Below are 27,650 nucleotides of genomic sequence, written 5' to 3'. Positions count from 1 at the left end.
TTTCTGTTTGAAACTGGTCACCGTTCACTTCCATTGTTTGGGAGATCCTGCAACAGTTTTCCTGTGAAACTCCAGCAGTGGACTAAAAAAATAAACCTGACCTTCAATCAGCATGAAGGTGAGTAGATAATAATTTTTGGATGAATTATCCCTTTATGTTTTGAAGAAGTTTTACCAACTAATGATGTTTTGTTGAGATAATTTATTTTTCTTCTTTAGGCAAACACAAATCTTTGAAGTTTAGAAACTCAAAATATTAAAAAAAGAAAAAAAGTAAATTTATTGAAGTGAAAGTAAAAATTTAATTTCAATATTTTCAATTAAATCTATTTTTTCAGGCAACAAAAAAACAAATCAGGTTCACAGCTCACTGCGACCAATTTTTGATTCATTTTAGTTTCTAAAACTCAAATATTCTGGTTTATCTAAAAAAGAGAAGTAAATTACGTGTGTGTTGCCTTTTTTGTTTTTACAGTAGCTGTCCCTCTCTATGCTGAAAGCAGGTCAGACTCAGAGGCAGCTCTGCATTTTGTCCTAGTTTAATTTTAATTGAGATTCTGAGATGTTAAATAAATACAAACCGTGCTGTTCAGGACCAAATATCAGCTCCACCTCCCTTTGACTTCTACACCTACATACCTGACGACCTGGACGACTCTCACACTGTTGCAAACTCCGTGAAAATTTTACCAAAATGAATACTGGTTCTGACACTGGTGACATATTTTAAAGCAATTATTGCTTGACACTGATAATCTGACTGATAAATCAAATTTCTGTTGTTCTTCACCAAAACATTAACGGTTCCTTGTTCTACTCGACCTGTTCAGAGACACAGAGGCAGAGGGAACATAATCAATAATCTGGAGCTCGGTTCATGTTGTGTCCGCAGCCCGTGTTTCCTCTGACGCTTCACTCGAGTCCTGGTTCAGGTTCCTGTTGATGGTCAGAGCCGAGGCCTGCTCCAGCAGCTGGACCAGGTAGCGGTCCTCATCTGTCTCTGCTGCAGACAGACCCTCAGACTGAGCCAGGCCCGACGCCGGCGAGGATGCCTGGGCTACGGGCGCCGAGAGAGTCCGCGGGACCCTGCAGGAGGACTGGTCGGTGGTGACGGCTGAGCGAGTCACAGAGGAGTCGTCTGTGGAGGTCGGAGAAACCGCCTCTGGGATCTCCGTCCCCTGATCAGGTGGCGAGGGACGATCCGCTGTGACCTCTGCTGCCAGACTCCCCGGGGGCTGGTAAGGCGGAGGCCCCATCAGCGGGGAGCCGTCAGGGGTGAGCGGGGCCTGGCTGTGGATGATGATGGGGTCGGGAGAAGGCAGCGGAGCCTCCTCCTCGTCTGCAGCGTCGAGCTCCCGGGGGTCTTTGGAGGGGCTCTGGTCTGGGGAGATGGAGTCAGGCTGGTGGGAGATGATGTGGAGACTCAGGCTGGCTCGGGGGAACCCGCTGGCTGAGGACGACTTCCCTCTAGAGGGCTGAACTGGACTCAACAGCACCGGCAGCTCCTGACCCAGAGGCTTACGAGGCAACTCATCAGGCTTCCCTGAGGACAACACAGATGGACAAGGAGACCTATTCTCATTTCCAGCTCTGTAGTTTCATTCTGGAAGTCCACTAGAGAAGCTTTATTATTGGACCAAATGAATCAAATTCTGAAAGTTTGCAGTTGTGATATGATTTGCAGTATGATAATTTTTACATCATTATTCTAATTTTGAATGAAAAACATGTTAAAATGACTCCGATGTGATTTTTTTTGCAGGAATCTACACTAAAGATCAGGACAGGACATCTCTGCCTCACGACATTCATTCATTTAAAAGTTTTTTTACACATTTTTGCCTTTAACAAATATTGCACCTCCTGCGATTTGAAAATTGCAGACAGCCATACTGCGATTTCAATAAAATTTCAATTAATTGTGCAGTCTTAGAAACACGTCAATTTGTGGGGACTGATGCTTCTTTCACGATGTAAGATTATGGGAAAAAGTCTTCTTGAGCCGCTGGGCGTCACGTGACATTGTCATTATGTCAGATTTGTTCTGGTGCTCCTTCTGGAGGGTTGACTGGAGCAAAGTGTTTTCTTGAGGCCAGGCTTCACCGATTACTGGACAAAAACACAACTTTAAAACTTTAGTCACTGATTTTGGTGAAAGTGAATCACATTTTATGGAGACTGGGATTTACTGAATTTCCTGACTGACAGCTACCTTTACCTGTAGCTAAAGTAACCATTAACCACTGCTGACGGTAGCTAGTTAGCTCTGTTAGCTGTGCAGCTAATGGTCCCATTAGCAAACAGATTAAGCAACAATGAAAATAATATTAGCACCAAAAAACACTTGTCTCTTGGTGCATATTGAGGCCGTGCTAAACATGATGAACTCAGGTAAGTGAGTGTTGAAGTCTGTCAGTGCTGTGTGCAGCTGAGTACCTGGAGGAGGAAGGTCCAGCTTCATCTTCCTCAGTTCAGTCATGGAGGCCTGAAGCTGCTCGATGATCACGTCGTCGCTGTAGAAGAACGTCTGAGCGATTCTCTCCTGCAGGAACTCTCGGAGCTCCTCCAGAGACATCTTCAACAGACGCTCTGCACGCACGCACGCACACACACACAGACACACACACACACACACACACACACACACACACACACGCACACGCACACGTATCACACATTCCTCTTCTCTTCTTGAAGGAAATTTCGATCACAGTCCTGTGGTGTGTTTGATCCAGTTGTGTTGGACGAGCCGAATATCAAACCTAAATACTTTTTGATACAGACTGATGTGTCCTTAGTACAGAGGATTGGTAAATGACAAAGCAACTTTAAATAATTCGAGAAGATCCATAATCTTTTGACATATTTTTTAAATCACAATTTCTGATTTAAATCAGAATTCTGACAATTTTATTTTACAAAATGTTTGTGCACTGCTGCTTGTTTTTAACCAGCCGTTAACATCCAGTAAGCTTTTGGTTTTGCAAATAAGCATTTTTGCATTCTTTAAAGTAATAAATAACAACAAACCCATAAATTTTCTGCAACATCTGAGTTAGACAAAATGCGGTTCTTTCATAAAAATCCAATGGTATATGACTTCATGAGAGTATCTATCTTATCATTTAAATGTCTCCAAGAACTATCCCTTTAATGTGCTCAGCTGTCCCTTTATGGTCTGTTAAAATGTCTTTAATACTTTGAATAATTTGTGGTTGAAGACAACAGCTGAAAATCATCACAATCACTTTAGTTCTTTAGTTTGTAAAAAGGCTGAAACAGATTTAAAAAGGAAGTGTTTGTGGTTGTAGATAAAGATCTGCATGTTGTGCTGATCTGTCAGTCGTCTCTTACTCTTGTGTATCTTCAGGATGGTGTAGGACATGGCGGTGAGCAGCTTCTCTCCCTCCAGGATGAAGATGTCCCACAGGCGGAGGGTCAGCGTGAACGGTGTCTGCAGGAACACGGAACACACAACAGGTCGCCGTATGTTTACGTCGGCGGTTTCACATATCTCCACTTCTCCACTACACCCCCCGCCCCAACCCCCTCCTGGCCGGCCGGAGTCAGGAGGTTTGTTTGGTTCTCTCCCAGACCTCAGAGGCCCACGGGCCCCTCCAAGCCGAGCGACTCAGCGGGACAGAGAAGTGCTGACAGCGGCCGAATCCTGCCAGACCACCACCGCAGGATTGTGGGCATGCATGGAGGAGACTAATAGCAGTTTAACTTAACAGCTCTTAATGCTCTCTTCTAATGCAGCGTCCCTGAGCTCAAATATCAGCAGGAGTTTTTATGCTGAAATCATGTAGAGTCATCTTTAAAAGGAAATCTGGCACCTTTTTTGGGGAAATGAGCTGCTGTTGTGTTTTAAGGTTACACTTCCCATAAATCACCTGTCAATCAAGCAGTTTAGCCAATAATGTGATGTTGGTTAGGATGTAGGAGACAGTAGTTAGCCTAAATTTCTAGTTTATGCAGAGGAGACCTTCATGTAAATGGTGCTGCATCTAAATTCTGACATACCCTTAAAGGAATAATTCACCCAAACATTAAAATTCAGTCCTTCTCTACTCATCCTCATGCTGACTGAAGGTCAGGTTTAGTTTTTTAGCCCACAAAACACTGCTGGAGTTTCGCAGGAAAACAGTGTTGCAGAATCTCCCAAATGGAAGTGAAGGGTGACCAGTTTTCAAACGTAAAAGAACAACAGAATAAAAACATAAAATGCCTCCATGCTGCTCCTGGTGTAATCCAAGTCTCCTAAAGCCCCAACATGCCAAGCTGACTAAAAATGATATTTACATCCACTCGTGTGCATACGCTCGTACATATCTCTATATTTTTTCTTTTTGCCCCTCCAACAATACAAAACAACAATACAATCTGTTTAAAATATAAAAATAAATATCTCATTGTACAAGAGGCAATGTGTGCAGCACAGTCATATTGTGGGTCGTGCGTCCGTGTGCTCCACATGTTTGGGCCTATTGTCAAGTTTCTCCTGTAACAACTGGTTTCTTTATCAATTAATCCGTCAATAATTTTCTCTATCAATCAATTAGTTATTTTGTCCATAAAATGTCATTAGACTACGTCCTAAAATGTCTTGTTTTGTCCACAACTTAAAACTATTCAGTTTACTCTCAGGGAGGAGTAAAGAAACCAGAAAATATTCACATTTGTTTTCAGGATAAAAGGCTGTCAGAACCCCGTTTAAGGAAGTTCACCTTTTTCTGTCTTAACACAACAGGTGCTCAGGTGCTGAGATTTATTTTAATTGAACCTTTGTTATCTTCTGATAATGAGACGATGAAGTGACATGACACCTGACTGCTCTGGGCTTTTACATGAACTGTGATGTGATTCTTTTATAAACTGGAGGTGAGACACAGAGTGAGATGCAGAGTGAATACAGAGAAAACTCATCAATCAGGCAGGTTGCTCACCCTGTCAATGAAACACTGTAGGAACCATTTAGTGCTGTAAATCCCTGCAGACATCTGCTCTCTGTCCTGCAGAGACAGACACAGAGACAGAGGCAGAGAGACATGTTGATAAAACGAATCAGAAAACATCTACAGGGAAAACTGCCAGTTAATCACATTTCTTGCAGCAGTATGTTTCTCTGCCCTCGTGTTCTGTTATGAAACTCTTGTGTAACGGTGATCTCACCAGATGTTTCTTCAGCTTGGGGATGAGTTTGGAAATAATCTGATCATGATGTGCCTGGAACCGCTGAAGTTTGGGGAAGCCGGGGACAAAAAATCCTGAAAGAAGAAGAAGAGAGGCACTTTTTAATCCCTCTTAATACGAGCAGCGCAGCCTGTAATCACTTAACGCGGCCCCGAGAGGAAAAATGACTTCAGCGTTTATTTCTTTTTTCTCAGCAGCACTTCATTCTGAAAACATGCAGGAGGCTGTTTTTTTTTTATTTTATTTTCACATTCAGAGCTGCTGCAATGTCTCACCGTGCATGGCGTGTTTCTGATTGGTCAGCAGCTGAGACAGGGCCCAGAAGGCGTCTTCCTCATTCATGTACATCAGCAGCAGGGCGGCGATCTGACTCATCCCCTGGCAGTAGCTCACCTCCTGCAGGCAGCAGGACAAAATGAAGGACATCTCATTTTACTGCTGCGGTTTTCACTCCTGACTGGCCGGGATGTGTTTTGGATCAGTAAGCTTCAGGTATCTCATAGAAATAAAATGCACAGAGTGGACATCCCTATTCACTGCAGAACTTGGTCATAAACAAGAGAGGCACTGTAGTAGTGCAACCATGGAAACCTGATGGATTTGTCCCTCTGCATGCTGCGAAAGTTCCTGTGCAACCAGTGTCTTTCCCACAAGACTGTTCCTGTCGATACTGACAGTCCAGAGAAGTTTAGAGAGGAAGTCGTGATGAATAAACGGGTCAAACACACAACTTTCACCCAGAAAACCAGAGTTCATATCACTTATTAAATCAAAAGTCGCAGCTGCAGTTTGGTTAGGTCAGGAGTCTTTATGATAAAAAGAGCCATTTTTATCTGGAGCTGCAACTATTACATTATCTTTCATTCTCTGAAAACTTTTTTTTTCACTTGGCATCCATATCAAGCTTATGAAGACTCAAGAAGACGAGCCACCGTCAAAATTTAGAGGAAAAGGCAAAGACAAAGGCTATGACGCACATTTCAGTTGAAAAAATATAAAGATTTTTACCAATGGCAAATATAAGAATCACTTTACACTGTAAAAAAAAAAAGACTCGAAATTTCAAGTCAACATGTTTGTTGCAACAGAGTTTTGAGCCCAACTCAAACTCTTATGTTTTGAAGTAAACTTTAAAAAGTTTTGTTGACCTCTAATCTTTAGTTGAGATACTTTTCTTATTTAGATAAACTTGAATCATTGACTTCTAGAAACTTAAAAAAAATTGGTCACAGGTAACTATGAACTAAAATGAAAGTACTTTTATAAAATTACGCAATAATATTCAGGAAAAGCAGGAGAGGTCCAACAGTATGTCATACCATCTGTCACGGGGGGGTGGACTGACAATCCCTGATGCTATAATTTCTTGGATCTGAGTTAAATATCTGAAAATGATGAACCTTGAACATACATGTTTTTAACGCCTTGTTACACAGAAACAGTTTAACTTCCACCAGCTGTGGCTGATAATAAAATCCTGCATGTTGCCTCTGAAAGGAGACCAGTAAGCAGATACATAAGCATCAGCTGACTTTCACTGTCAGCACTGAACAAATATAATTAGAAAAACATGCTGAAGAGTGGCAGCACAGAACGAGAAAAGTGAGGAAAAAAACGTAAATGACGTCTGTGCTCTGCTCAGGAAAAGAAAACTCTGAATGGAATCTAGATTTTTATCATTTAAATTGAGTTAAAGTGGTATTTTAGTGTTTCGTGTGATGAAGGAAAAACAGCCACTTACTGTGTTGTAGACTGAATATGCAGAGAGAACGTGGAACAGAGACTGCTGCCTGCAGAGAGGAGGAGGAGGAGGAGGAGGAGGAGGGAGAGGAAGGGAAATGAGATGAAGGACATTTATTATGTAAGACATTTCTGAATGACACTCATGTGTGTCCAAAATCTTTTACTATTTACTATGTGGTCCACAATAATGTGTGCCTGCAATTTAGTAGTGTCTGCAGAGAATTATGCTGCATTCATGTGCTCATTGGACGTTCCCATTTTCAAAGTTGGGAAGTCATTTATCTGACTGTTTTCATGAGCTTTTAGGTCTTAATGTGAAACCAACATAAAGCTGCTAAGTGTAGGGTTGTTGTTGTTGTTGTACTTGTTGTAGTGTCTGGGTTTTATATCACAAAGTAATTTTGTCCCAGACTTGTTGCTACATTACAGTAAGAGCAACACATTCCTCTTGCTGAAGGACACTGTCACTTTGAGAGCAGCACAGGTTCAGATCATGCCAGAGTGCTGAGTGTTTGTTAAATTTCTGGTGTTTCTGGAGTTTTATGGTTTAACAAATGTATTTATCTGTGTTTTTTGTGTATTTGCTTTATTTAGAAAAGCCACTACTGTTGTCTAGTACTGTCTAGTCTTGTCTAATGTTGTCTAATGTTGTCTAGTACTGTCTAGTCTTGTCTACTACTGTCTAGTACTGTCTAGTATCGACTAGTGTTGTGTAGTGTTGTCTAGTATCGACTAGTGTTGTCTAGTACTGTCTAGTACTGTCTAGTGTTGTCTAGTACTGTCTAGTTGTCGAGTACTGCTGGAAACTTGCAACAAGAAGAGTCATGGTGAAGAGACTTTTCCTACTCTGTTTCTACAGTGTTCAGACTCAGAGATAACCTGCCTAGACCACACAGAAAACTGATCAGGAATCATTAAGGGAATCAATAAAGAATTGGACCAATCAGCAGAATTGATAATGCCATTGGTTTCAATATAGTCTGACACACTGGACACACACTGCAGGTATAAGTCCTGCCATTGTGTTTTCAAAGTCCCTGGGAAACAAGAACAACCTCAAATCTGCAACTTACACACTGAAAACAGCATATTAGCTCCTGGGATGCTAACAGTATGAACGTAAAGCTTTTCTTCTGCAGTGATGTGGTCATTTTAATACCAGAGCTCACCTCCTGACGTGCAAATATTCCAAAACAACAAGTTCCCCCTCAGTGCTATTTTGTAGCAGCACCATTGCCGCATCCTGGGCTTAGCTCCACCCAAGAAGTTTGTGATTTGTTTAAAGAAATGCAAACAAGGCATTTCCCTTGTAGCAGAATGTGTATGCATGGAGCCAGACCTTTCTCCTGCGCTGAATGCAGGAGAGAAACGTCTGGCCATGTAACACTAGTTTCAATAATCATCTCTAATGGTAAAGACTCAGTTCAGACTCCAGTTCAGACTGGTCTGCCTTCCACAGGAGGTCTCTCTGTACTGTTTAAACTGGACTGGACTTACAAACAAACTCTCTGAAACACAAAGAAGAAGGTAAAACAGACTCTGCACACAACTCTATGAGGTCTGGACCTCATAAACTGTGTTTTTATCTGAAAGAAAATTCAAAAAACGAGAAAATTGGTGAATGCCACAAGTTCTCTTAAATCACTCATACGCACCACTCAGGAACAAATCTGTTTGTACAAGCGGTTCTTGCACGAGGCCCATTGTTGAGCGGCCTGGCTAAGGTTAAAAAATCTGGCGTACAGGACGCTGCTGGAAAGTAGCAGAGTCGTATTTCGAGGCTAATAAATGACATGACATTGGATCGGTGTGTGGACTCGTGTACTCGCAGATACCTGATGCTGCGTTTTAGGCTGTATCAGAGGTATTTCTGATACTGGAAAGAGCACAAACAGACAGAAACACAGAACAGAAACGAAGTGAACATACAGAGAGAAAAACACAGAAACCAGAGAACAGAGGAACAGAGAACACAGAGCTCTCCGTCACTATAAAAAGGTTGATTTTTTCAGGGCCGCTGAACTCCTATTAAATATTGAAACGTTTTGCTGCCCCAGACTTTCCACTGCCGCTCCCGAACAGGCCTGCGGTCTATTAAACTGTCAGTGACATCACTCTGTGACGGGATCAGGTTGCATACAAACCCACCGCCATCCAAAACACACGGCCTGCCCACCTCTCCCACACTCAGTGCAGGTTCACACTGAGGTCGCAAAAAAAAAAAAATCAAAGTCTCCACCGCAAGTTTGTGCTTTTAACCAGCACGTAAACTCTGCAACCTGGAAACGAACACTGTAAAATAAAAACGTACGCGGATACCCAAACCACAGACTTTAATCTGCTGAATCTCAGTTCCGTCACCTCATTTTTGACAAAGCAAAGCAGAGAAAGACAAAAAAACTGTGTCCAGGAACGTGAGTCAGAACTTTTCACCCTGATGAAAATCAATCACAGATGGAGAATGTGACTGAAAACACTGTGTGGAACTCACTTGACTCCGAAGCGATCCATGAACATGATGTGGTTTCTGAAGGTCCTGTTGATGTCCAGGTCGATCTGTTTGATCTCAGACGAGTACAGTCGGGCCTGCTCCTTCATTTTCTGAGAGGAGACAAAGAGCTGGAAGTCAACAAGGACGGCTAGAGGCAGAGGAGAGGTACTTCTGACTGAGAGAAGAGGATAAAACACAAGATCACAGACAGAACAGATGAAAGATTATATGGTGAAACTGATGCATCAGAGGAAACATTGTGTTTTAAATACATATGTGAGGTCAGCTAGTTTAGTTTTATTTTGCACAATTTAAAAAAATACACAAAAAAGGCAAAGATGACAAATAATATTTAGTACAGGGAGAGTAAATACACCTAAATAAAAATTTCACAAGTTATTAAGAACTTAAAAATACAGAAAAATACAAAAAGTGGTAAACTAATAATAAAAAAATACAGTGCCTGGTCAAAAAAAAAAAAATCACCACCTGGATTTAACTGATCAAAGAGGTCAGATCCTTCCGTTGGATAATTACTGCAGTGATTAATATGTTTCAGCTGGTAACAAGTTATTGAACTCTAACTGATGCGGTGAGCAGCTTCTCATTTCTTCAACAAACATGTCAGAAGACAGATCCTGTGGTCGAGGAAAAGATGTTCCTCTGATGAAACAACTAAAACTGTGTTAAGAACTGTCCATTATTAAAACCTGGAAGGATAGAGGTGAACCATCATCTTCCAGGAAGAAAACATCCTGACTGATTGTGATCAGAGATCACTTAAACAATTAATGAAATCAAATCATAAAAAATCAACAGTAGAACTCACTGCTGTGTTTAATAGTGAAAGTAAGAACATTTCTACACAGTGTGAAGAGAACTCGAGGGATTGTGACTAAACAGCTGTGTCGCCTTAAGAAAAACACTTATCAGTGAGGATAATCAGAAAACAAGGCTTCAGTTTGCTAAAGAGCATAAAGAATTCTTTGAGTTCTGACATTTTTAAAACAACTATTAATTAATCAATCGAGAAAATAGGCTTTAAGCCTCAAATATATCAAAAATATTTTGATCCAACTAAAAGTAAGTGGACTATTTTCATGATATTTGTTATTAAATGGATGCAGCTCAAACTTAGCAGCATCAATATGATTTTATTTCATTATAGAGATAATAAAAATAAAAATCATGTCATGCATAATGTGGCAAATCATTTTATAATCTCCATTAGATCTCAATCTGCTTGTTTTCCTCTCATTAACTTAAAAAGCTGTTTGTATCCTGCATTAATCTGAGTGTCGTGATGTTCAGGAGGATAAATGTCACTTCAGACAAGAGATAAAAGATCACATCTGTGAGACGAGCCAATGAGATGAATCCAGACAGATGTGATGTTGTCATGGCTGTTAACGAGCAGATTCTCATGATTTATTAAAAACAGGACAGATCCTGTTCTCTTCACTGACAGTTGACTTTTTAACCTAGGGGGTTCTACCAAGAACCTTATACATATATACCAAGAGTTTTATCTTGAACCAACCCAGGGGGTTCTGTATTCCAAGAGTTTTTTCTGGGACTCACTATGGGGTTCTCCTGAGAACCCTTTTATATTCCGAAGGGTTTTATCTATCTTTTCTAGAACCATAAAAGGTTCTTCCACTTGTTCCCACAGGAGAACCCTTTCTTGTTCCTGGTAGATTCTTTCACAAGGGTTCCACTTGAAACCCTTTCAGAGGGTTCTACATGGAAGCCAGCATGAAGGGTTATACCTAGAACCATCTGTGAAACGTTTCACCCACAACCCCATACAAGTGGCTCTAAAGGAGAACCCTTCTCTATATGGGGACAGAACCCCTCTCTTTCCACCTTCTAAGGATGTTAACAAGAACCCGCTCAATGGGTTCTACCGGGAACCTTTTTACATTCCAAGGGTTTCATCAAGAACCCTTCTATATTATGGTGGAAAGAAGAGTTTTTCAGCTATCCTTGAAGAATTCATTCTACTAAAAGGGTTCTTAATGGAACCCTTAGTCTTACAAAGATCCCTTGACAAACCCTTTCTTCAAAAAAACTGATGTTGGATAGAACCTCAGTCCTTGAGGAAGAACCCTTTTGGAGCTGTCATTTCTAAGATTGTTCTGGTCACATCTCCTCCAGCTGAGAAGATGCTTCTCTCTCATGTTCTCAAGTATGAAGAACCGTATCCGACATTAGGAGTTCACACCTCATATTTGCCCTCGTTCTCCTTCTTGGTTCTCTCCACGTCCAGCATCAGCGCCCAGGCGCGGCCCTTCAGCTGCAGAGGAATGCCCTTGTAGACCCGTTTCACCATCTGACAGCAGAGAGCAGCAGAAAAGATAAACAGTGGGAGAATAAAGAGCCAGAAGGTTTAGAGAGCTGATGCTGTGAGGAGTGAGTCACCGGAAAGTTTGACCGCCTACGGCTCGCCTACGACCATATTCACAGGAACAAAGCAAAACTTTTTCACATGTGAAACGTATTCCGTGAGCACACAGTATGGCAGGTTGGTACACTGTAAAAAAAAACAGTTGAGACGACTAAAAATGTCAAGGCAATAGATTTTTGAGTTTTGAGTCCAACTCAAAAAATAAACTTTAAAAAGTTTTGCTGACCTACAATCTTAGTTGAGTTAATTTACTTTTCTTCTTACGATAAACTTCAATCTTTGAGTTTTAGAAGCTAAAAAAAATCATAAATTGAGCAGTGAGCCCGATTTTTTCTAGAAAATTAAATAGTTTTAATTGAAAATATTAAAATTTCATAATTTTTAACACGTTAACACATGTTAGTATTATAACTGCACTAATCCAAAATCCAATGGAAAGATGCTATTGGCTGTTTGTGGAGGGAACCTGAGCGACTGTCCTACAGAAACACGTCATTCCTGCAGCTCTCTGTACACACTGACAAAAGTCATCAGGGAAATGTCTTTAAAATAAAGGTGAAATAAAAATGTCTAATATCAAATTTAAAAAAAAATAAAAACTGCTACCATGAAAATAAGAAGGATGAAATAACTTAAAAACACATATTATTAATCTAGTCTTTCTATCAACGAATCTGGCAAAGTACCAGAAGTTAACAAGCCGCCACTGGAACCTTCATCAGTGACCGAGGGCCGCCGTTTAACATCTTCAATCCAGTTATCCAGAAACGGTGTTTAGAAGGGAACCCCAGACCCGTGAGATCTACAAAACCATCCTGCATATTTGAGGTTCCCTTCCAGATACGACCAGCAGCGTACCACCACAGTAATGTCGGCGCCGCAGGATGGCAGAACACACAAGGTGGATGTCAGATTCGTCTGTAGCTCTACTCACTACAGTTTTTATTTGTCCATTAATGTCATTTAATCAACAGTTTATATCTTAAATGATCTTTAAGGCCTTAAATTTTGGATTTTTATGTTTTTTGCCAATCTATCAGATTTCTTCATTTAAATTTTTTTGCCTGATTTTTAATTATTTTATTTCCTGTTTTTATTCCTTTTTATATAAAACACTTTGAGCTGCAAGTTTTGTTTTATTATTATTATTGTTATTATTACTATTATTATTATTATTATGATGATTATTATTATTTTCAGTTAAGTTTTAGAAATTTCTCAGAACATTTCAGTATTTTTTGTCTCATTTGGATATTCTTTTCATGATTTATTCATGTGACCATTTCGTAATGATCTACTTTAATTGAATATTGAACACTCTGAGCTCCAGATACTTCAGTTTGTTTGTCGTTGACACAGTTAGTTCCATTAAGCAGCAGGGAGCTGTTTTCATTAAATACCTGCAGATGAGGCTGCTGAGAACACTAAAAAAAAAAATAATAATAATAATAATAATTTAGGAGCTGAAACAGTTTTTTACTACAAACAAAAACTGAACTCCGACTTGCTGGGAATAAGATGATTTCACATCTTATATTAATTATGTGTTGCATACATGTGTACTGATCTGTTGGGATGTGATTATTTTTTTTGTACCACTCAAGGATGCACTAAATTTCATTATACAGCTCTGCAATGACAATAAAGCCATTCTATTCTATTCTATTCTATTCTGTAAGGAGTTAATATGAAAAATGTTAGTGGAGCTTTGATGCATGAGAGTCATTATAAATTACATAACTTAAATGAAATGTGAGTGGTTGATGTTTTTGTCGTGGGTTGGGAAACTGCTCAGTGTGGGTGGAGACTCATATTTTCAGGATTACATGAAGCTCTGGTCCAGTTCTTCAGAATGAGCGTGCATGAAGGAATCCAGCGTGTCTCTATAATAAACTATTGTTGGACTGAACACTGACAGTCGCCGTGATTCATTCTGTGACCTCACAGTTAAAAGCCTCACTGACCAGAAACCAGCACCCACTTCACACACTTGTCAGTAATTGTCTGAAACGCTCCAGCGGTGAAGTAATTTTAAAAATGTTTTCGGTCTCTATTAGAGGCAGATCTGGTCTGTGTGGGCTGTTTTTGATAACTCACCCTGTCACTGTTCTTGTATTTCTCCCACTTCTTCACCATCTTCAGCCACTTCTCTGCTCGCTCGATCTCCAGCTGCTTACGCTGCGAGGGAGACGGGGGAACATGGACACATCTGAGAACCTGCGACCGGCCTTCTGTTAGAACTGTAACACACAGTTTTCACTACTGTTGTAGATCGCTTACCTTTTCCTCATGTGTAGTCGGAGCCGGCAGCTCGTCCTCACTGGGAAAACAAAAAAATACACAGTTAAAAACTGACAAGCTCCTCATACAGGAAGGAAACAAAAAAATTTAAAAAAGGATGGACTTACTGCATGAAGCCGAAGCGATCGATGACTTTGTAGATGTTGTAGTCGGCATCTTCCCAGGGGTCGATCTCCACCCCGCCCTGCCTGCCCTGCACACACAAACACACACACATTTATTATAGATGCAACCTATATAAAATATTGAAGTATGTGTTCAACTACAGATGTATGTATGTTTTGTGTAGCATTTCTCTGGAGCTCACAGATTCACAGCTTCATGAATGAATGTTTCAGAGGACTAATGTGCAGCTAGAAATGTTCAAATGTAGCTTAAACTGGAAAAAAGCAAGTGATTTTATTAATGAATCAATTATCGATAAAGTGTTCAACTATCGGTTCAGGAAAATGCACAAAATTTGCAACCCTATGTTCAACTGTACCTTCCACTAAAAGCAAAGCAAAATGTTTTTTGGTGAAATGAATGCCAACCACCTTGAGAACTAACTTTGGTAAAATGAATTGTCTTTATTCTAGTTATTCTTGTACCTGACAACATGCAGTTCGGGGTTAAAAGCTTTGCTCCAGGGCTCAGCGGGGTAATGAGGGACTAACATGACTGAGAGTTTTCAGCCTTAACCGCAAAACAACATTGTTCAGTGGGTAAAAAATTAAGAGGCAACTTTATCCTCTGTATGGTGTGGGGTTTAATCCTGGGAAACGTGATTCCCGGGAAATTTAACCAAGATCATTTCCCGTTTCCCGGGAAATACAATGACGGGATACAGAAAAAAAGTTTGATTTATTTATCCTTTTTAAACACAGAACATATTAAAACAAATTTAGAAAAATGAAGGCCAACAGTTTTCTGTATATGTGTAAAACACAACACAACCTGTTAATTAGCACAAAGCACTATGATTAAAAAGCACATACACGTTCCGAGTCCGAGTTCTGTTACAGGCAGGACAGTAACACCTTTTGGCCTATCACATGTTGAGCAGTCTTATGACTGCAGCAGTACTGTAGTTAATATGGTTGGCTCACTGAATTCATCTGCTGCAGGAAGCTCGCACTTGTAGCCTCGGCTCGAATCGGAGAAGCAGCCATCGAATACTTAGTTTAACAGAACGGCTTAGAAAACACCACTTTTCATTAGATTTTATCACAAAGATTTGTAAAATATCACTTTCATGAGGTTGTTACTCTCAGAAGACAAATCACAGACAATAAACTTTTCATAATTCTGTCAGTCACAGTCGGGCAGCAGATATAATGAAGTTCAAGCTGGATGTGAAGCTTATTTTAGTTCTAATGTCGATGGACAGAAATTGTGTTCAAAATAATAAACAATAAGGGTCAGGAACACATATAGACGTAATTCTTTTTGTTGCATTTAGTGTTGTTTAAAATGACCAGGGCTTGGCTGAAGTTATGCCTTTAAAAAAAAAGTTCCCACAAAAATCGGTTTCTTTTCCCGGGATAGAAGAAGTCTCATTTTCAGGAAAAATATTAATCACTAGTATGGTGGCCATTTTAGGACATCTTAGGTTCAGCTGTTCATTGACTCAACTGTCTTTAGGCTCGTCTGCCTCAGTTCTCGGTTCTTCCTACGCTCCCAAAATTTAGACGACACATTCAGACCTTTTCCACCAACATGGAACTTGTTCCGTTTAGATTCTCACAACTAATTTTGAAGTGTTCTGAGCTTTTCGACCAAAAATAATTTGATTCGTAAAAAGTTGGTTCCCAGCTGGAACACAAAAAAATTGCATTGCCCTGAGGTCAGAACTGAAGTGGGCGTGTTATATTCTACATGTGAACTGTGTAACGGCCTCCAGTGATGATGCGTGCTTGATGACATTGGTTCTGCTGTTTGCTGGATAGCACCGAGGTTCTTCGAACACTCTTGAACAGAACCAACTCAAAAACCAGAGCTAATTTGGTGGAAAAATCCTAATAATGGGAAAATGGCAAAGAAAAAGTGTCTTATGTTCTCCAGCCCTGTGCACAGTATATCTCATAAGGGGTTCGGGGTACAGGGTTAGACGTAAGCATAGAACATCAGACACCGGGAAGACAGGACCTTGGGAACTTAAGCCCTGGGAACTTACTACTTACTTACTGGGATATGAACCAAACGGCTAAACAGTAATATGAGTTTGAACAACTTATGACACATGCATCTGCATGCACACACACTTTCAGAATATTTAATTCACACCCAGTCTGACACTGGCAAGGGTGCACACACACAAACCCAAACCCTAAACGAGTCCTTAAATGCAGCAGCAACAGTTTAAACACAAACACCTTTAATCAGTCACGAGAACCCCTCTACAGTAAAACTGTCCAACCCAAACATGCGCTCAGAATCTGCATTAAGCAGCACAAAGTTTAGGAGTAATGTTTGTATCATGGAAAATCCATTTAGGCTACAATCTGGTCCCAGTGTTGACATAACAGAGAGGGAACTAATCCTCCGACAGCCTACCGGAGAGGCTTCTCACTCCGCTCGGAATAACAACACTGCTGTGTGGTTGGCTGCGTGTCTGGAAGGCAGCCAATCAGCCTCCTGCTCGCAGCTCGAGGGGAGCGAGGGTCAGAATGTGCTCACACAAACTGTTCGGCTTCTCCGCGCTTGAGTCGGCACTCTGAGGCCCCCGAGGCACGGCGAGTGATGTCAGCGTCATGAAAGTGAGAGGACTAAAAATACTTCCTCTCTGAGGCTGTTTGGAGCGGCAGAGACACGGAGAGTGTTACTGAAGGAGATCATCACAGTCACGTACATTCAAATATCTCATGCTGGTTTAATGCTACACAATTCAAAAATACTATTCAGAAAATTCAGATTATAACTTGAAGAAATGGAACATGATTTTATCAAATTAAACTTTTAGCTGTGATTTCAGCTCAAGCCTCTGTAGGACTGGATGTCTGTTTGGGCTGGACTTACAGATGTTATGATGCCCAATAATGAGTCTAATCCTGTATGGATGTGATCATGTGATCCTCCCAATATTTCACACGCCTTTTTGGGGAGGGAAACTTGCGACATAAAACCCCGGGTTTCATGGCAGCTTTTCTTAAAAAATAAAAAAATAAAAAAATAAACTAAGATGTTACATTTTTTGTATATAATTCATTAAAAATAAAAGCTTGTTGAGAATAAGCTTGATATATATCAAGTCAGTTCATTGAGACGTACATGCATGATGTTTGCATGGGGGACAGCTGTGATTGGTGGAACTCACAGTTCCACTTGCGCAGTTTGGACAAATTTGCAAGGTTGTGCAGAATTCACAGGGATTGGTTGAATATGTATGAATTATTGAAGTTCAGCGACTTTTCCTCTAAAATTTGCTACCGTTGCTCCCAAGATATTGAGACAAGCCTCTGAGGAGAATTAAAAATTTAATAGTATGGCTCCAGAAAGATATTTTCTTTTGTTTTTTGGCAAAAAAATGGCTCTTTTGATAGTAAACCTTTTGTAAGGCCTGGCTCAGACGCTGCCACTTCTGGGACTGATAAATGATGCAATATTGGATCAGTGTGTAGACTCACAAACGCTGATACCTGATCCTCAGTTTTAGGCTTTACTGGAAGAATTTCCAATACTGGTATCAATACTGGTACAACCTTAGTTCTTCTATTCTAGTATCAAACCTAAGTGGGGCTGCAAATAATGATGATTTTCATAATAAAATCAGAACAAATGCATGTTTGCAGCTCTCCATGATGTACATAATGTTGCTTTAAATCAAAATAATTGACAAAAATGTCTTATTACAGGCTCCTGACTTGGTTTTCCCAGAGCATTCAGTCACATCTTGTGGCCGGTCGCAGCAGATGGAGTTACTTACAGTAGTCATGTGGTGAGATGTGGCTTATAGCTTCAGAACAAAAAACAAGGAAATGCTCCTGTTTCTCAAACTGTTATTACCAAGATCAAGAGTGAATCTTACATTTTTTTATTTAGTCAAAGTTGCTGTAAGGCTGCAGGAATCAGTTTGGCTTCTTTTAATAGAATAAAAAGGATTTTGTAGATAATGTGAATAAAATGCAAGAATAAAAGAATCATTTGTAGAATATTTTTACAACAGTTTTACTCAAATTAAGTGTTTACAGCCCAGTTCAGATGACGCTCTCAGAAAAGCAAAGATCCAGTCCAGCATCAATAGATGAAGAATTCACTGACTTCATTTTCAAGATACTACACTCCATTTAAAAAAGCAAATGAATTTATTTAACAGTGTATTTATTTTATGTATCTGATAAATATGAAACCAGTTCAAACATAATATCTGCTGGCCTTCAGTCTGTTTGAACAGAATAAAAAGGAGCCAGAGAGCAGGATGTGTCAGGGCTCCAGTTGCTTAAAACTTGCTTAAAAGACATAAACCTGTACAAATCTGTGTCAGGTTTTTTTACCCAGAGTCCTCCTGGGATTAACAGTTGATCCGTTTCCAGCCCTGCTCCTCCTCTCTGCACTGCTCTGCTGTACATGTGGCCGGAAACCAGCATCCCGACACAGGAATCACGATGACCGGGACAGAAGCCAGCCCCCCGGAGGTCGGTGTCAAGTCAATCGCTACACAGTGTGTCACAGCTGTTGCTATGGCTAGACAGAGAACCCCCCCACCCCACTCCACCTCCCCCCCAGCCCCCCGCTCTGAGCTGCTGAGCTAAATTTAACCTCATCTCCATCCCCCTGTTCAACTCTGCATCAGCACTTTCATCGCTCCAGCTTCTGGTGGAGTCGCTTGTAAAGACGCAGCTTTAAGAAGTTCATGGCTTTTATTTTGAAATTTGATCATTTTTGTTTCCGTCACACACAATAACCTGATGCCGACAAAACATCTGGGAATGATCTCGACACACAGCTGCTCTGATTTAGACAAAAAATATGTCTCAACTTAGAAATAAGGGCTTCAAAAGAGGAAGAAGGGTTAGTTAAGGGTTCTTTGTAAGACCAAGTTTAGATTTTAAGACAGTGAGGGTAACTACTAGGCAGTCCCTCCGGGAAGTTGTACTGTGGCACAGCAATTAACACAAATTCAACCAAACCACCTGAATTCTACATGACCATGAAGTTTTGTCCAAATTCCACAACTTTTCCGCAGATTTGACCAATCATAGATTTTGTTTCTTTGTGGAATAGAACAAGCAGAACAGAGTGAATTTTTATTCTCACTGGAACAAGTTGCCTTTGATTTTTAATGAATTATACAAAATTAATTGCAGCTTTTAATTTTATTCTCATGGCCCCACAATTTCATTGCAAAAAATGCCTAAAAACATTGCAACACGCATCGCGATTTTTAGAAAACCTGCTGTGAAATCAGGCATTTTAGGCCGCAACAATCTCCCCAAAAACCCTGAAGGGACTGACTACGGATGAGTTTCACCAGGATTTTATTGATGACACCAGTGAGTATCATCAATAACAGATACTGTTATTGATGATACTTACCATGATTTGTTGAAAAAAAAAAAACAGGACGAGAAAATATGTGAAAAGATCCAACACTTATTTTATTACTTTGTTGCTGAAGTAAGAAGTTAAATTGTTGACTGAGTTGTTGCATATATTATATTATATCACTGAATGTAGTAAAATGATCCCACACTGTTTTTCTAAACTTATATAAATACTGATGAGTATCATTCTTCCTGGAGCTTATCAATATTTTAGTATAGAGCAGTCAGGATCTGGTGCCTGTTTACTTTTATATCCACACTTTAAATCTAAATCTGGTTGTTTTTGGTTTTCATTAGAGATTAGAGATGCACCACTTTTAATTTGAAGTTTGGAGACTGACAAGAAAAACAGACGCAGAAGTTAAACGAGTCCGGATGAGAAAATGTTTGAGGAGACGCATCAACACAGGTCGTTTATTCTTCAGCCAGAACAGGAGGTGAGATTTTAACCGTCAGTCCGCTGCTACGTCAGCAGTTCAGTGATGCTGTCAGCTGCTCAGCTGCTGCGTCTGCTTGTAGAATTTTCTTGCTAACGCCGACTTCACGCAGGCGTGTGTTTTGCGTGTGTGTGGCTGTGACCAGCGACAGTCTGTGTCGCTGCAGGCATGATGTGATCGTCGTACGTACGGTCAGAGCCGGTCACACTGAGAACCGGTCGATCAGTGGATCCGTATTGATAATTCAGTGATCAGTGATGTAAAAAGGAGGTGGACTTGATCATTGTCTGCGTTAATATTTAGTTATTAACCAAACAAAGGTGACTAAAGTGTCTTTCATGGCAGGTTTTAATGTTAGTCTCAGTCTCAGTCAGACTTAACATCATTCTGCAATCACATCAAACCACAGGCACAAACGTGTTATTACACAACGTGTTATTAATGCACTGAGGCAGCGTACTCACAACCACCCACATACACACACACACACACACACACACACACACACACACACACACACACACACTCACACACACACACACACACAGTGTACTGTCCTCCACACATGCAGAAATACACTGCACACAAACCACACAACAACACACATGTGAATTCACACTTTGGTCGTCCTCAGAGAGCCTGCTGGTTTCTTTAACCACAAAATCAACCACGTGTGAACGCTCCGTCCTACAGAACACACACACACACACACACACACAGATGATGTAGCTGCACGTTTCTCAAATCACCCACAGTAGTATAAAACACAAGAATAAAATGGTGATGACCAAAGATAACATCATGACATTACAGATTAAAGATTAATATTAATAATATCCTGTCACTTTAACTGAATATAGCACATGTATCCAGCAGGTTCTGGTCTGAATCTAAAAAAGAGCTACATGATCCATCTGGACCAAATTAAACAGCGAGGCTGTTCTGTGTAAACTCACCGTCGCATATTTCAAGATGATATCAGCACGTTCCTCTGCTATTAGAGTCTCAATGTCTTTCTTCATGTCAATATCTGCAGAGAGAGAGGAAAGCAACAACTGAATGAGCTGAACAACAACAACAACAACAACAACAACAACTCAACATGACTCAAAAAAAAAAGAAAAAGAGCACAGCTGATAGATGTGGGCGAGGAGGATGAGCTGGCAGAGCTGAGAAACTGAAGCACATTTTGCTTGTAATGACTTCATCACAGAGAACAAACACAGAGTTCAACTGGAAGCATTTTATCATTTCAGTTTGTTACTTAAAACGCAGGAGAGTCGAATAAAATCCAAGAGTCACTTCACACAAACTTAAGATTAATGATTGCACCTTCTTTAGAGTTGGGACAAATCATCAATCAATCAAAGAACTCACACCAACTCTCTAGTTCCAGAAAATTTATTCTTTAAGGATTTTTTTAATGAAATATATGTAATTTATGAAATGCTTTGTTTTGCTTTATTTTTTTAATTTAAAAATGTGTTAAACCCCTCAAAATCTACAAGCAACAACACCTACTGATAGTGTAGTATAATCGATTTTTTTCTGAAAATGTTCATCCAGATTCCCATCAGGTATTTTAGGCCACAACAATCCCCATAAGCGCCTGCAAAATCCTGGAGGGACCGATGCGATACAATATTGAAATGAATCATTAGTTGCATCCCTAAATAGTTGCAGCTCTGGTGAGTTCAAGGCTGCGAGACAGCAGTCGATCTTCACTGTTTTGTTTGTATGACTTTATGCATATGGTGATATGTTCTTTATTATTTGACAGTTTTCCTAAAATATCAATATATCACTTTGCTCACAGTCTGTTGTAACCCCTGTATCATCGTACAGACACAGCCCTACTGAAGGCTGACAGTATATTAAACACTGATCATACAAAGCAGTGCAGCTCACAGCAATGCATGTTGGGATATAGGATGTAAAATGGATCCGAGCAACTTTTGTGTCTTTTAAAACAATGCACACAATCCCAGCCGGAGTCGAGGGTCGCCACTTAATCATCCCCAAACAAAGCAGCGAGGGTATTAATCCTCCATCTACATCCTCTGCTCGGATCCACACACAGTGACGGGACTCCCGCGTGGTAATCTGGACACGCAACACGACATGTAAACCATCTGGATTAGGAATATTTCCAAAGATGGATTATGCAACGAAAGTCTGTTATTCCCAAAGCAGGAACAAAAAGAGGAACAAAGAGCTGTGAGCGCTGAATACAAGAGACGGGCTCTCACACAAAATCACGAAAGTAAATACAGAGATTTGTTGGTTTAATGGTCATAAACGCCACAAAAAGCATCTGGCTTTGGAGCTGTGACATCTTTGGATAATCAGGCATCACAACCCCCCCACAAACTGATCATCAAACAGACGGTGTGATAACAACAATCCTACAAGTTGTCAGTCACAATCTGTCTCACGCGCTACGACATCAGCTGTGAGGTTCGACAGATTGTGTGATGAATACTCTGTGAATCAAACGAACTTTTCCTCCGGTCGCACTGATGACAACAACTTTCTCAGCTGCTCACATCACCATCATCATCACCATCATTATCATCATCACCATCATCACTTTTTTTGTACAGCATATTAATTACTTTGCATGCTGATGAGTAAATAGTCAAAGAAAAGTTCTGCCACTGAAATCGAACTGAATAAATGAAATCTACAGCCGTTCATGAGAACTGGGACAAATCATTCAAAAATATTAAAAATTTGTATCAAAAATATCAAATGGTGGCGGGTGTAGACAAAGACACTGGTCGTGATTTTAGTGTTGTTATTTTTTCATGTTTATTATATTCATGAAAATCATGAAATGTTATTTTAACCTTGATACATTAGAAAATAGCTATTAATTAATTTTCCAAACAATCTACTTTCCCATTTCCGTGTTAAAGGAGCTGCACTGTTCTTATAACTGAGACAGAACACAGAGTAAAGACGCCTTTAGTCTTTCAGGTTTGTTCATGGTTGTGTCCCAGATTGTGTGTCTGAATGTGGGTTAACCTGGTTGAATAATTCAGTAAGGTGGAAGTCGGAGGTCCTTTCTGCTCGACGGTCAGTGACACAGATAAAACATGTTCTCCTCTACTGGAGCTTCATCAGCAGCACTTCAATCTGCTGTTGTCCTGCTGACATTAACCTCAGTATTTACACACCAAATATCTTCTGCTGCAGGGCTGAAAATGATGATTATTAGTTTTTAGTCTTTCAAAAGTCTGACATGTCAATCAGAAGCTCCCAGAGCTCAAGACGACGTCCTCAGATGTCTTGTTTTGTTCGGTCAACAGTTCAAAACCAAAAATATTCACTTTACAGGGACATAAAACAGAGAAAAGCAACAAATCCTCATATCTGAGAGGCTGGAACCAGAGAATGATGTTGTTGGTTTTATTGCTAAATGATTTAGACTAGACTTCACTAAAACATATTAATTTAATCTAATATTAGTTCTAATCAGAGTTTAGCAAAACTAGGTTTAAAATGAGTGAATCTAAATAAGCAGAGCTCTGTTGCACCATCAAAAGCTAATATGTTAAAGTAGTAAATCCAAGTTTTTAAGAGATGTTTTCTTACTCAAATTAAATTGATAAAGAAAAATTCAAATATTGCTAGGACACAAGAATAAAAGAGAGGGGGAACTGTTGATTTTCAGCTGCTAAAAAGTTAACAAAATGTTACATTGTTTGCTAGCGAGCTAAATGCTAGTTTTAAAGTTTGGTGCAACATAATTTAAAGTTAAACCAGGATTTGAACAGGTTTAAAAATGAAGTCTTGTGGGTGCGACCCAGCGTTCAGTGTTTGATGAACTGTCACACCTGTTGTTGATTTCTGATCATTACACAAAGTCAGACTCTGTCAGAGTCCTCGATGGGATTTAAAGAGCAGATCGTCTTCCAGACCACATTAAAAAGATCCTCAGATCTTGCTGAACTTTTCACCACTGAGTTCTGTCACTGTGAAGTCTGGAGGAGGTTTCAAACAGATTTCCAGCTCTTTAAAATATTTCTTTTGGCTGTGACCATATTGAACTTTACAAAGAGATTTAAAGGAAAGCAACAAATCTTCTTCTAGAAAGACCAAAAAACAGCAGAATTTGAAGTGATTATTTAAATATTTTGACAGTCTGGTTTCCTTTTTGTTGATGTTGTTAATCGACTAAATGTTTCTAAATGTCTTGACTTTTTGTTCATGTTGTTTTTCCTCATTTAAAGTCATTAATCTCCCTCTTGGAGCTGGAAACCCTGAAAGAATTCTTAGTGGAGAGTTTTAGTGTCCCATCATGGTCTGAATGTATTTCAGAGACTTTTCCACTGTAAGTTGGAAGCATATTCCCTCCACAAACATCAGTGTCAGAAAGCCTCCGGGTCAGTGAAGACCTCAGACGTTTGGATCTTGACATTTTTCTCACACAGATATTCGAGACGCTCGTTGGATTCCTTTTCTGTCAGCTGAGATTTGATGCATCATAAATTTGAGAGAAAACTGTTTAGAAAAGTAAAAAATCTGATCAGCTGCGGCCCTGCAGAGGTTCATGTAGAAAGGTTAAAGCTTACAGAAGCTTTAAATATGAGCTGTCATCTGAAGCATATGGCAGCGGCTGCATGTGGTCAGCGCACTAAATCACAGAGCAGCTCTGGCAGCCGTCCCAGTAAGAAGGGTGGAGGCCCGAACTGGGGGAGAGCAGAGAGACTGGACGGCAGCTCTTAACGCTACCTGACTGACGGACGGACAGACAGAGCGTCCTAAAGACAAACCAGTCCTCCAGAAACACACGCAGTACATAAGCAAGCATGCAAACAATTGGCCCTTCGCTAAACCCCACCTCCAAACAGCAACTGTCCAATCATAACTTAACAACCGTAACTAGGCCTGACAAACTTTCCATTTCTCTCCATGTTGAAGGTGAGCAGGAGGCTCTGAGAAGAGTGATACTCTGCATTTCATGAGTCTGGATTAAACTCTTAATCTGCTCTAACATCAGCTGCAAACGTTAGCATGTCCAGCTAACTAACACTAGCTTACTAGCTGCAGTAACTTTACCTCCAGACAAACTTGTTAGATCCCACTGCATCTGCATTTGTTCTGTGGGGGTTTGAGGAGGAGGATGTGGGCTGATGAAGAATCAAAGTGGGTCGACGATGATGCATCTCTCTGACTCACTGTCTCAGGTTAGTTTAGTTCTTATCCCGGCTCTCTTCCTGTGGTGATCGTGGTCCAGCTGGTCCGGCTGGGTGACCCGTCTCAAGGTCCGCTGCACTGATTGAGTCCCTGCTCTTTCTTTTCCCACGTTAATGAGTGTATTTCTGTCATCTATCATGTAGATATACCTGCTGTATTTCACCATCTGGCCAGTGCTTGCTGAGATGTAAGCTAGCTTTAGCCTCAGTCTGTTAGCATTAATGTTATATCATGTACGCAGCTGTTAGCTAACTTTACTTAAACACTTTCACAGGGTTCTTGTTTTCAAACGTGTCACATGGAAACATTAAAACGTCAGCTGGAGACTCTCAGCTGACTCCAGTCGAGTTAGCATTAGCATTAGCTTACATCAGCCGGCTACACTTATGAAATCTGCTGGTGAGTCATTATTTTAGCCACAAAATCCACCGTCATCAGCTGTAAAACGAGAATCTGCTTTTGTTTATCACAGACCTAGTTTTTTAACAATTACTCCCAAATTCAGTGTCAAATCTGCCACCGTTGTCACTGTAAACTGTATAAACGCAGTGTGAGAATGGAAAGCTTGGCAGGCTTAGCAACAGTAACTAAGGAGGGCGGGACTTAGTGAAGGGTCAGGTACATTCACAACAATTTATCTAGAAGAGACCCAGGGGGTTCTACCCAGAACCATTTTATTATATAGCACAAAGAACCCTTGATGGAAGAGTTCTTCAAGGATTTCAACAACCCTTGAAGAACTCTTTCTTCTAAAAAAGGTTCTTTGAGAATGGATCTGAATGGAAACCTTACTTTGACAAAGAACCCTTGACAAACACTTTTTTCCAAAAAGGGTTCTTCAGAGTTGTTCTGGGTAGAACCACAGCCTGTCAGGAGGAACCCTTATGGAACCCTTGTTTCTAAGTGAGAGCGTAGCCTGTGAAACATATAAAGAGCGACATATTTCTGATGTTTATTTGATGGTAGATCGATTAAATTTTACATGATCAATCAAATTCTTAATGACCTTTTCTATCTATCGATCACTGATTAATTGTTATCATTCCTGATAGAACTGATTGACCAGCTCTTTTATTATTTTAATTTCATTGTGCATCTTTACCTGCACCTGCAGAAAATCTGTAAATTTCTACTGACTTTTAAAAAAACGATTATATTCTTTTTTTTTTTTTTTGGGGGGGGGGGGGGGTACTTGTACTTTTCTGAGTAGATTTTCAAGTCTGCACTTTTACTTAAGTAAGCATTACAAGTTGTAATCTACTTAGTTAATTTTAAAATCATACTTAAGTACTGAGTACAATTTTAATTGATATCCAAACCTTTAATCTGCATTTTAGTAGCCAATCAGGTGATCTGATTACAAACAGATTATTTAATTAATTAATTGCCATTCTGTATTTAACAAATTTAAAATGTAATCATGGATATTTAATCAATACCAATATCTTATCAATTATTTATGATGAATCAATTGATTAATTATTGTTTTGGAACATGCACAAAATTTGCAGCCCTAGTTTGTAGAGCAGGACAGAGAGGTTAAAGATGGTTGAACAGTAACTAATACTCTGAATATATTGTACTTTTACTCAAGTATTTTTCTAACAGCAGTACTTTTACGTGTAATTGAGTAATCTTTTACCAATGTAACAGTACTTGTACTTAAGTACAGATTTAGTCTTTCCTACACTGCTTGTTAGAAATAAAACAACTTGAGTGTGTTGCAGCAGCAGCAGCTGTGAGCTCCCAGCAGGCCTGAACGCCGCTGCTGCCTTCACTGCCCCCCTCCTCCCCTCCTCTCACACAGATACATGTCCAGCCTTCAGCTGATGTGTGTGTGAAGGATGCTGATCAACAGACACATCTGATCACATCTGGAGCTCACTGACTCCTCACACTGTTGGCTCTTATTCTGTCGGTAAACAGACCCGCAGGCTCCGGTACAAGGAGCCGAGAGACGGCGATCACAGACGGAGCTGCAGCCTCACACACACACACACACACACACACACACACGCAGATCCCTTTATTCTAAAGAGAATAACAAACACAAGCAGAATAAATGAGATAATCAAAGAGTGTGTATTTACCGTGTTTGTCGGGTGTAAATCTGCGCTATCCGTGCAGGAACACCGCTCCGGCTCCTCTGCTCATCCTCCGCTCACAGCAGCACAACAAACACCGGCTGACAACAATAGATCCTCCGTCAATCCATAGGTTACCATCAGACACACACACACACACTCACTGTACTGTACACACTCTCTCCCTCTCCCTCTCTCTCTCTTACACACACACACATACACACACAGCGTGCAGCAGACGGAGGGGACAGAGCAGCTGCTGGTCCACGA

The 27,650-nt window shown here is 40.3% G+C and overlaps 1 protein-coding gene across 4 annotated transcripts; it reads right to left on the bottom strand.

Annotated features, from left to right (window-relative positions):
- Positions 1–266: 266 nt before the first annotated feature.
- On the bottom strand, positions 267–27,650 carry LOC146332446 (USP6 N-terminal-like protein). Of its 4 annotated transcripts, XM_084714788.1 has the most exons (15): positions 27,387–27,650; positions 21,051–21,124; positions 20,700–20,781; positions 14,243–14,328; positions 14,115–14,154; positions 13,932–14,012; positions 11,652–11,759; positions 9,428–9,537; positions 6,935–6,983; positions 5,469–5,589; positions 5,173–5,267; positions 4,947–5,012; positions 3,355–3,454; positions 2,437–2,589; positions 267–1,543 (listed from the first exon to the last, which is right to left on the bottom strand). In XM_084714788.1, the coding sequence occupies exons 2-15, from the start codon at positions 21,056–21,058 to the stop codon at positions 876–878; spliced, it is 1,767 nt and encodes a 588-aa protein (XP_084570914.1). In that variant the 5' UTR covers positions 21,059–21,124; positions 27,387–27,650; the 3' UTR covers positions 267–875. The 4 variants fall into 4 exon arrangements, with proteins under 4 accessions (XP_084570914.1, XP_084571071.1, XP_084570996.1 ...); XM_084714945.1 differs by lacking the exon at positions 4,947–5,012; XM_084714870.1 differs by lacking the exon at positions 20,700–20,781.

This window comes from Lutjanus erythropterus, chromosome 1 (assembly GCF_056507025.1).
Source record: "Lutjanus erythropterus isolate fLutEry1 chromosome 1, fLutEry1.hap2, whole genome shotgun sequence".
Taxonomy (NCBI): domain Eukaryota; kingdom Metazoa; phylum Chordata; class Actinopteri; order Lutjaniformes; family Lutjanidae; genus Lutjanus; species Lutjanus erythropterus.
The sequence above is the reverse complement of the archived record's forward strand: the minus strand, read 5'-3'. Positions and strand labels throughout refer to the sequence as shown.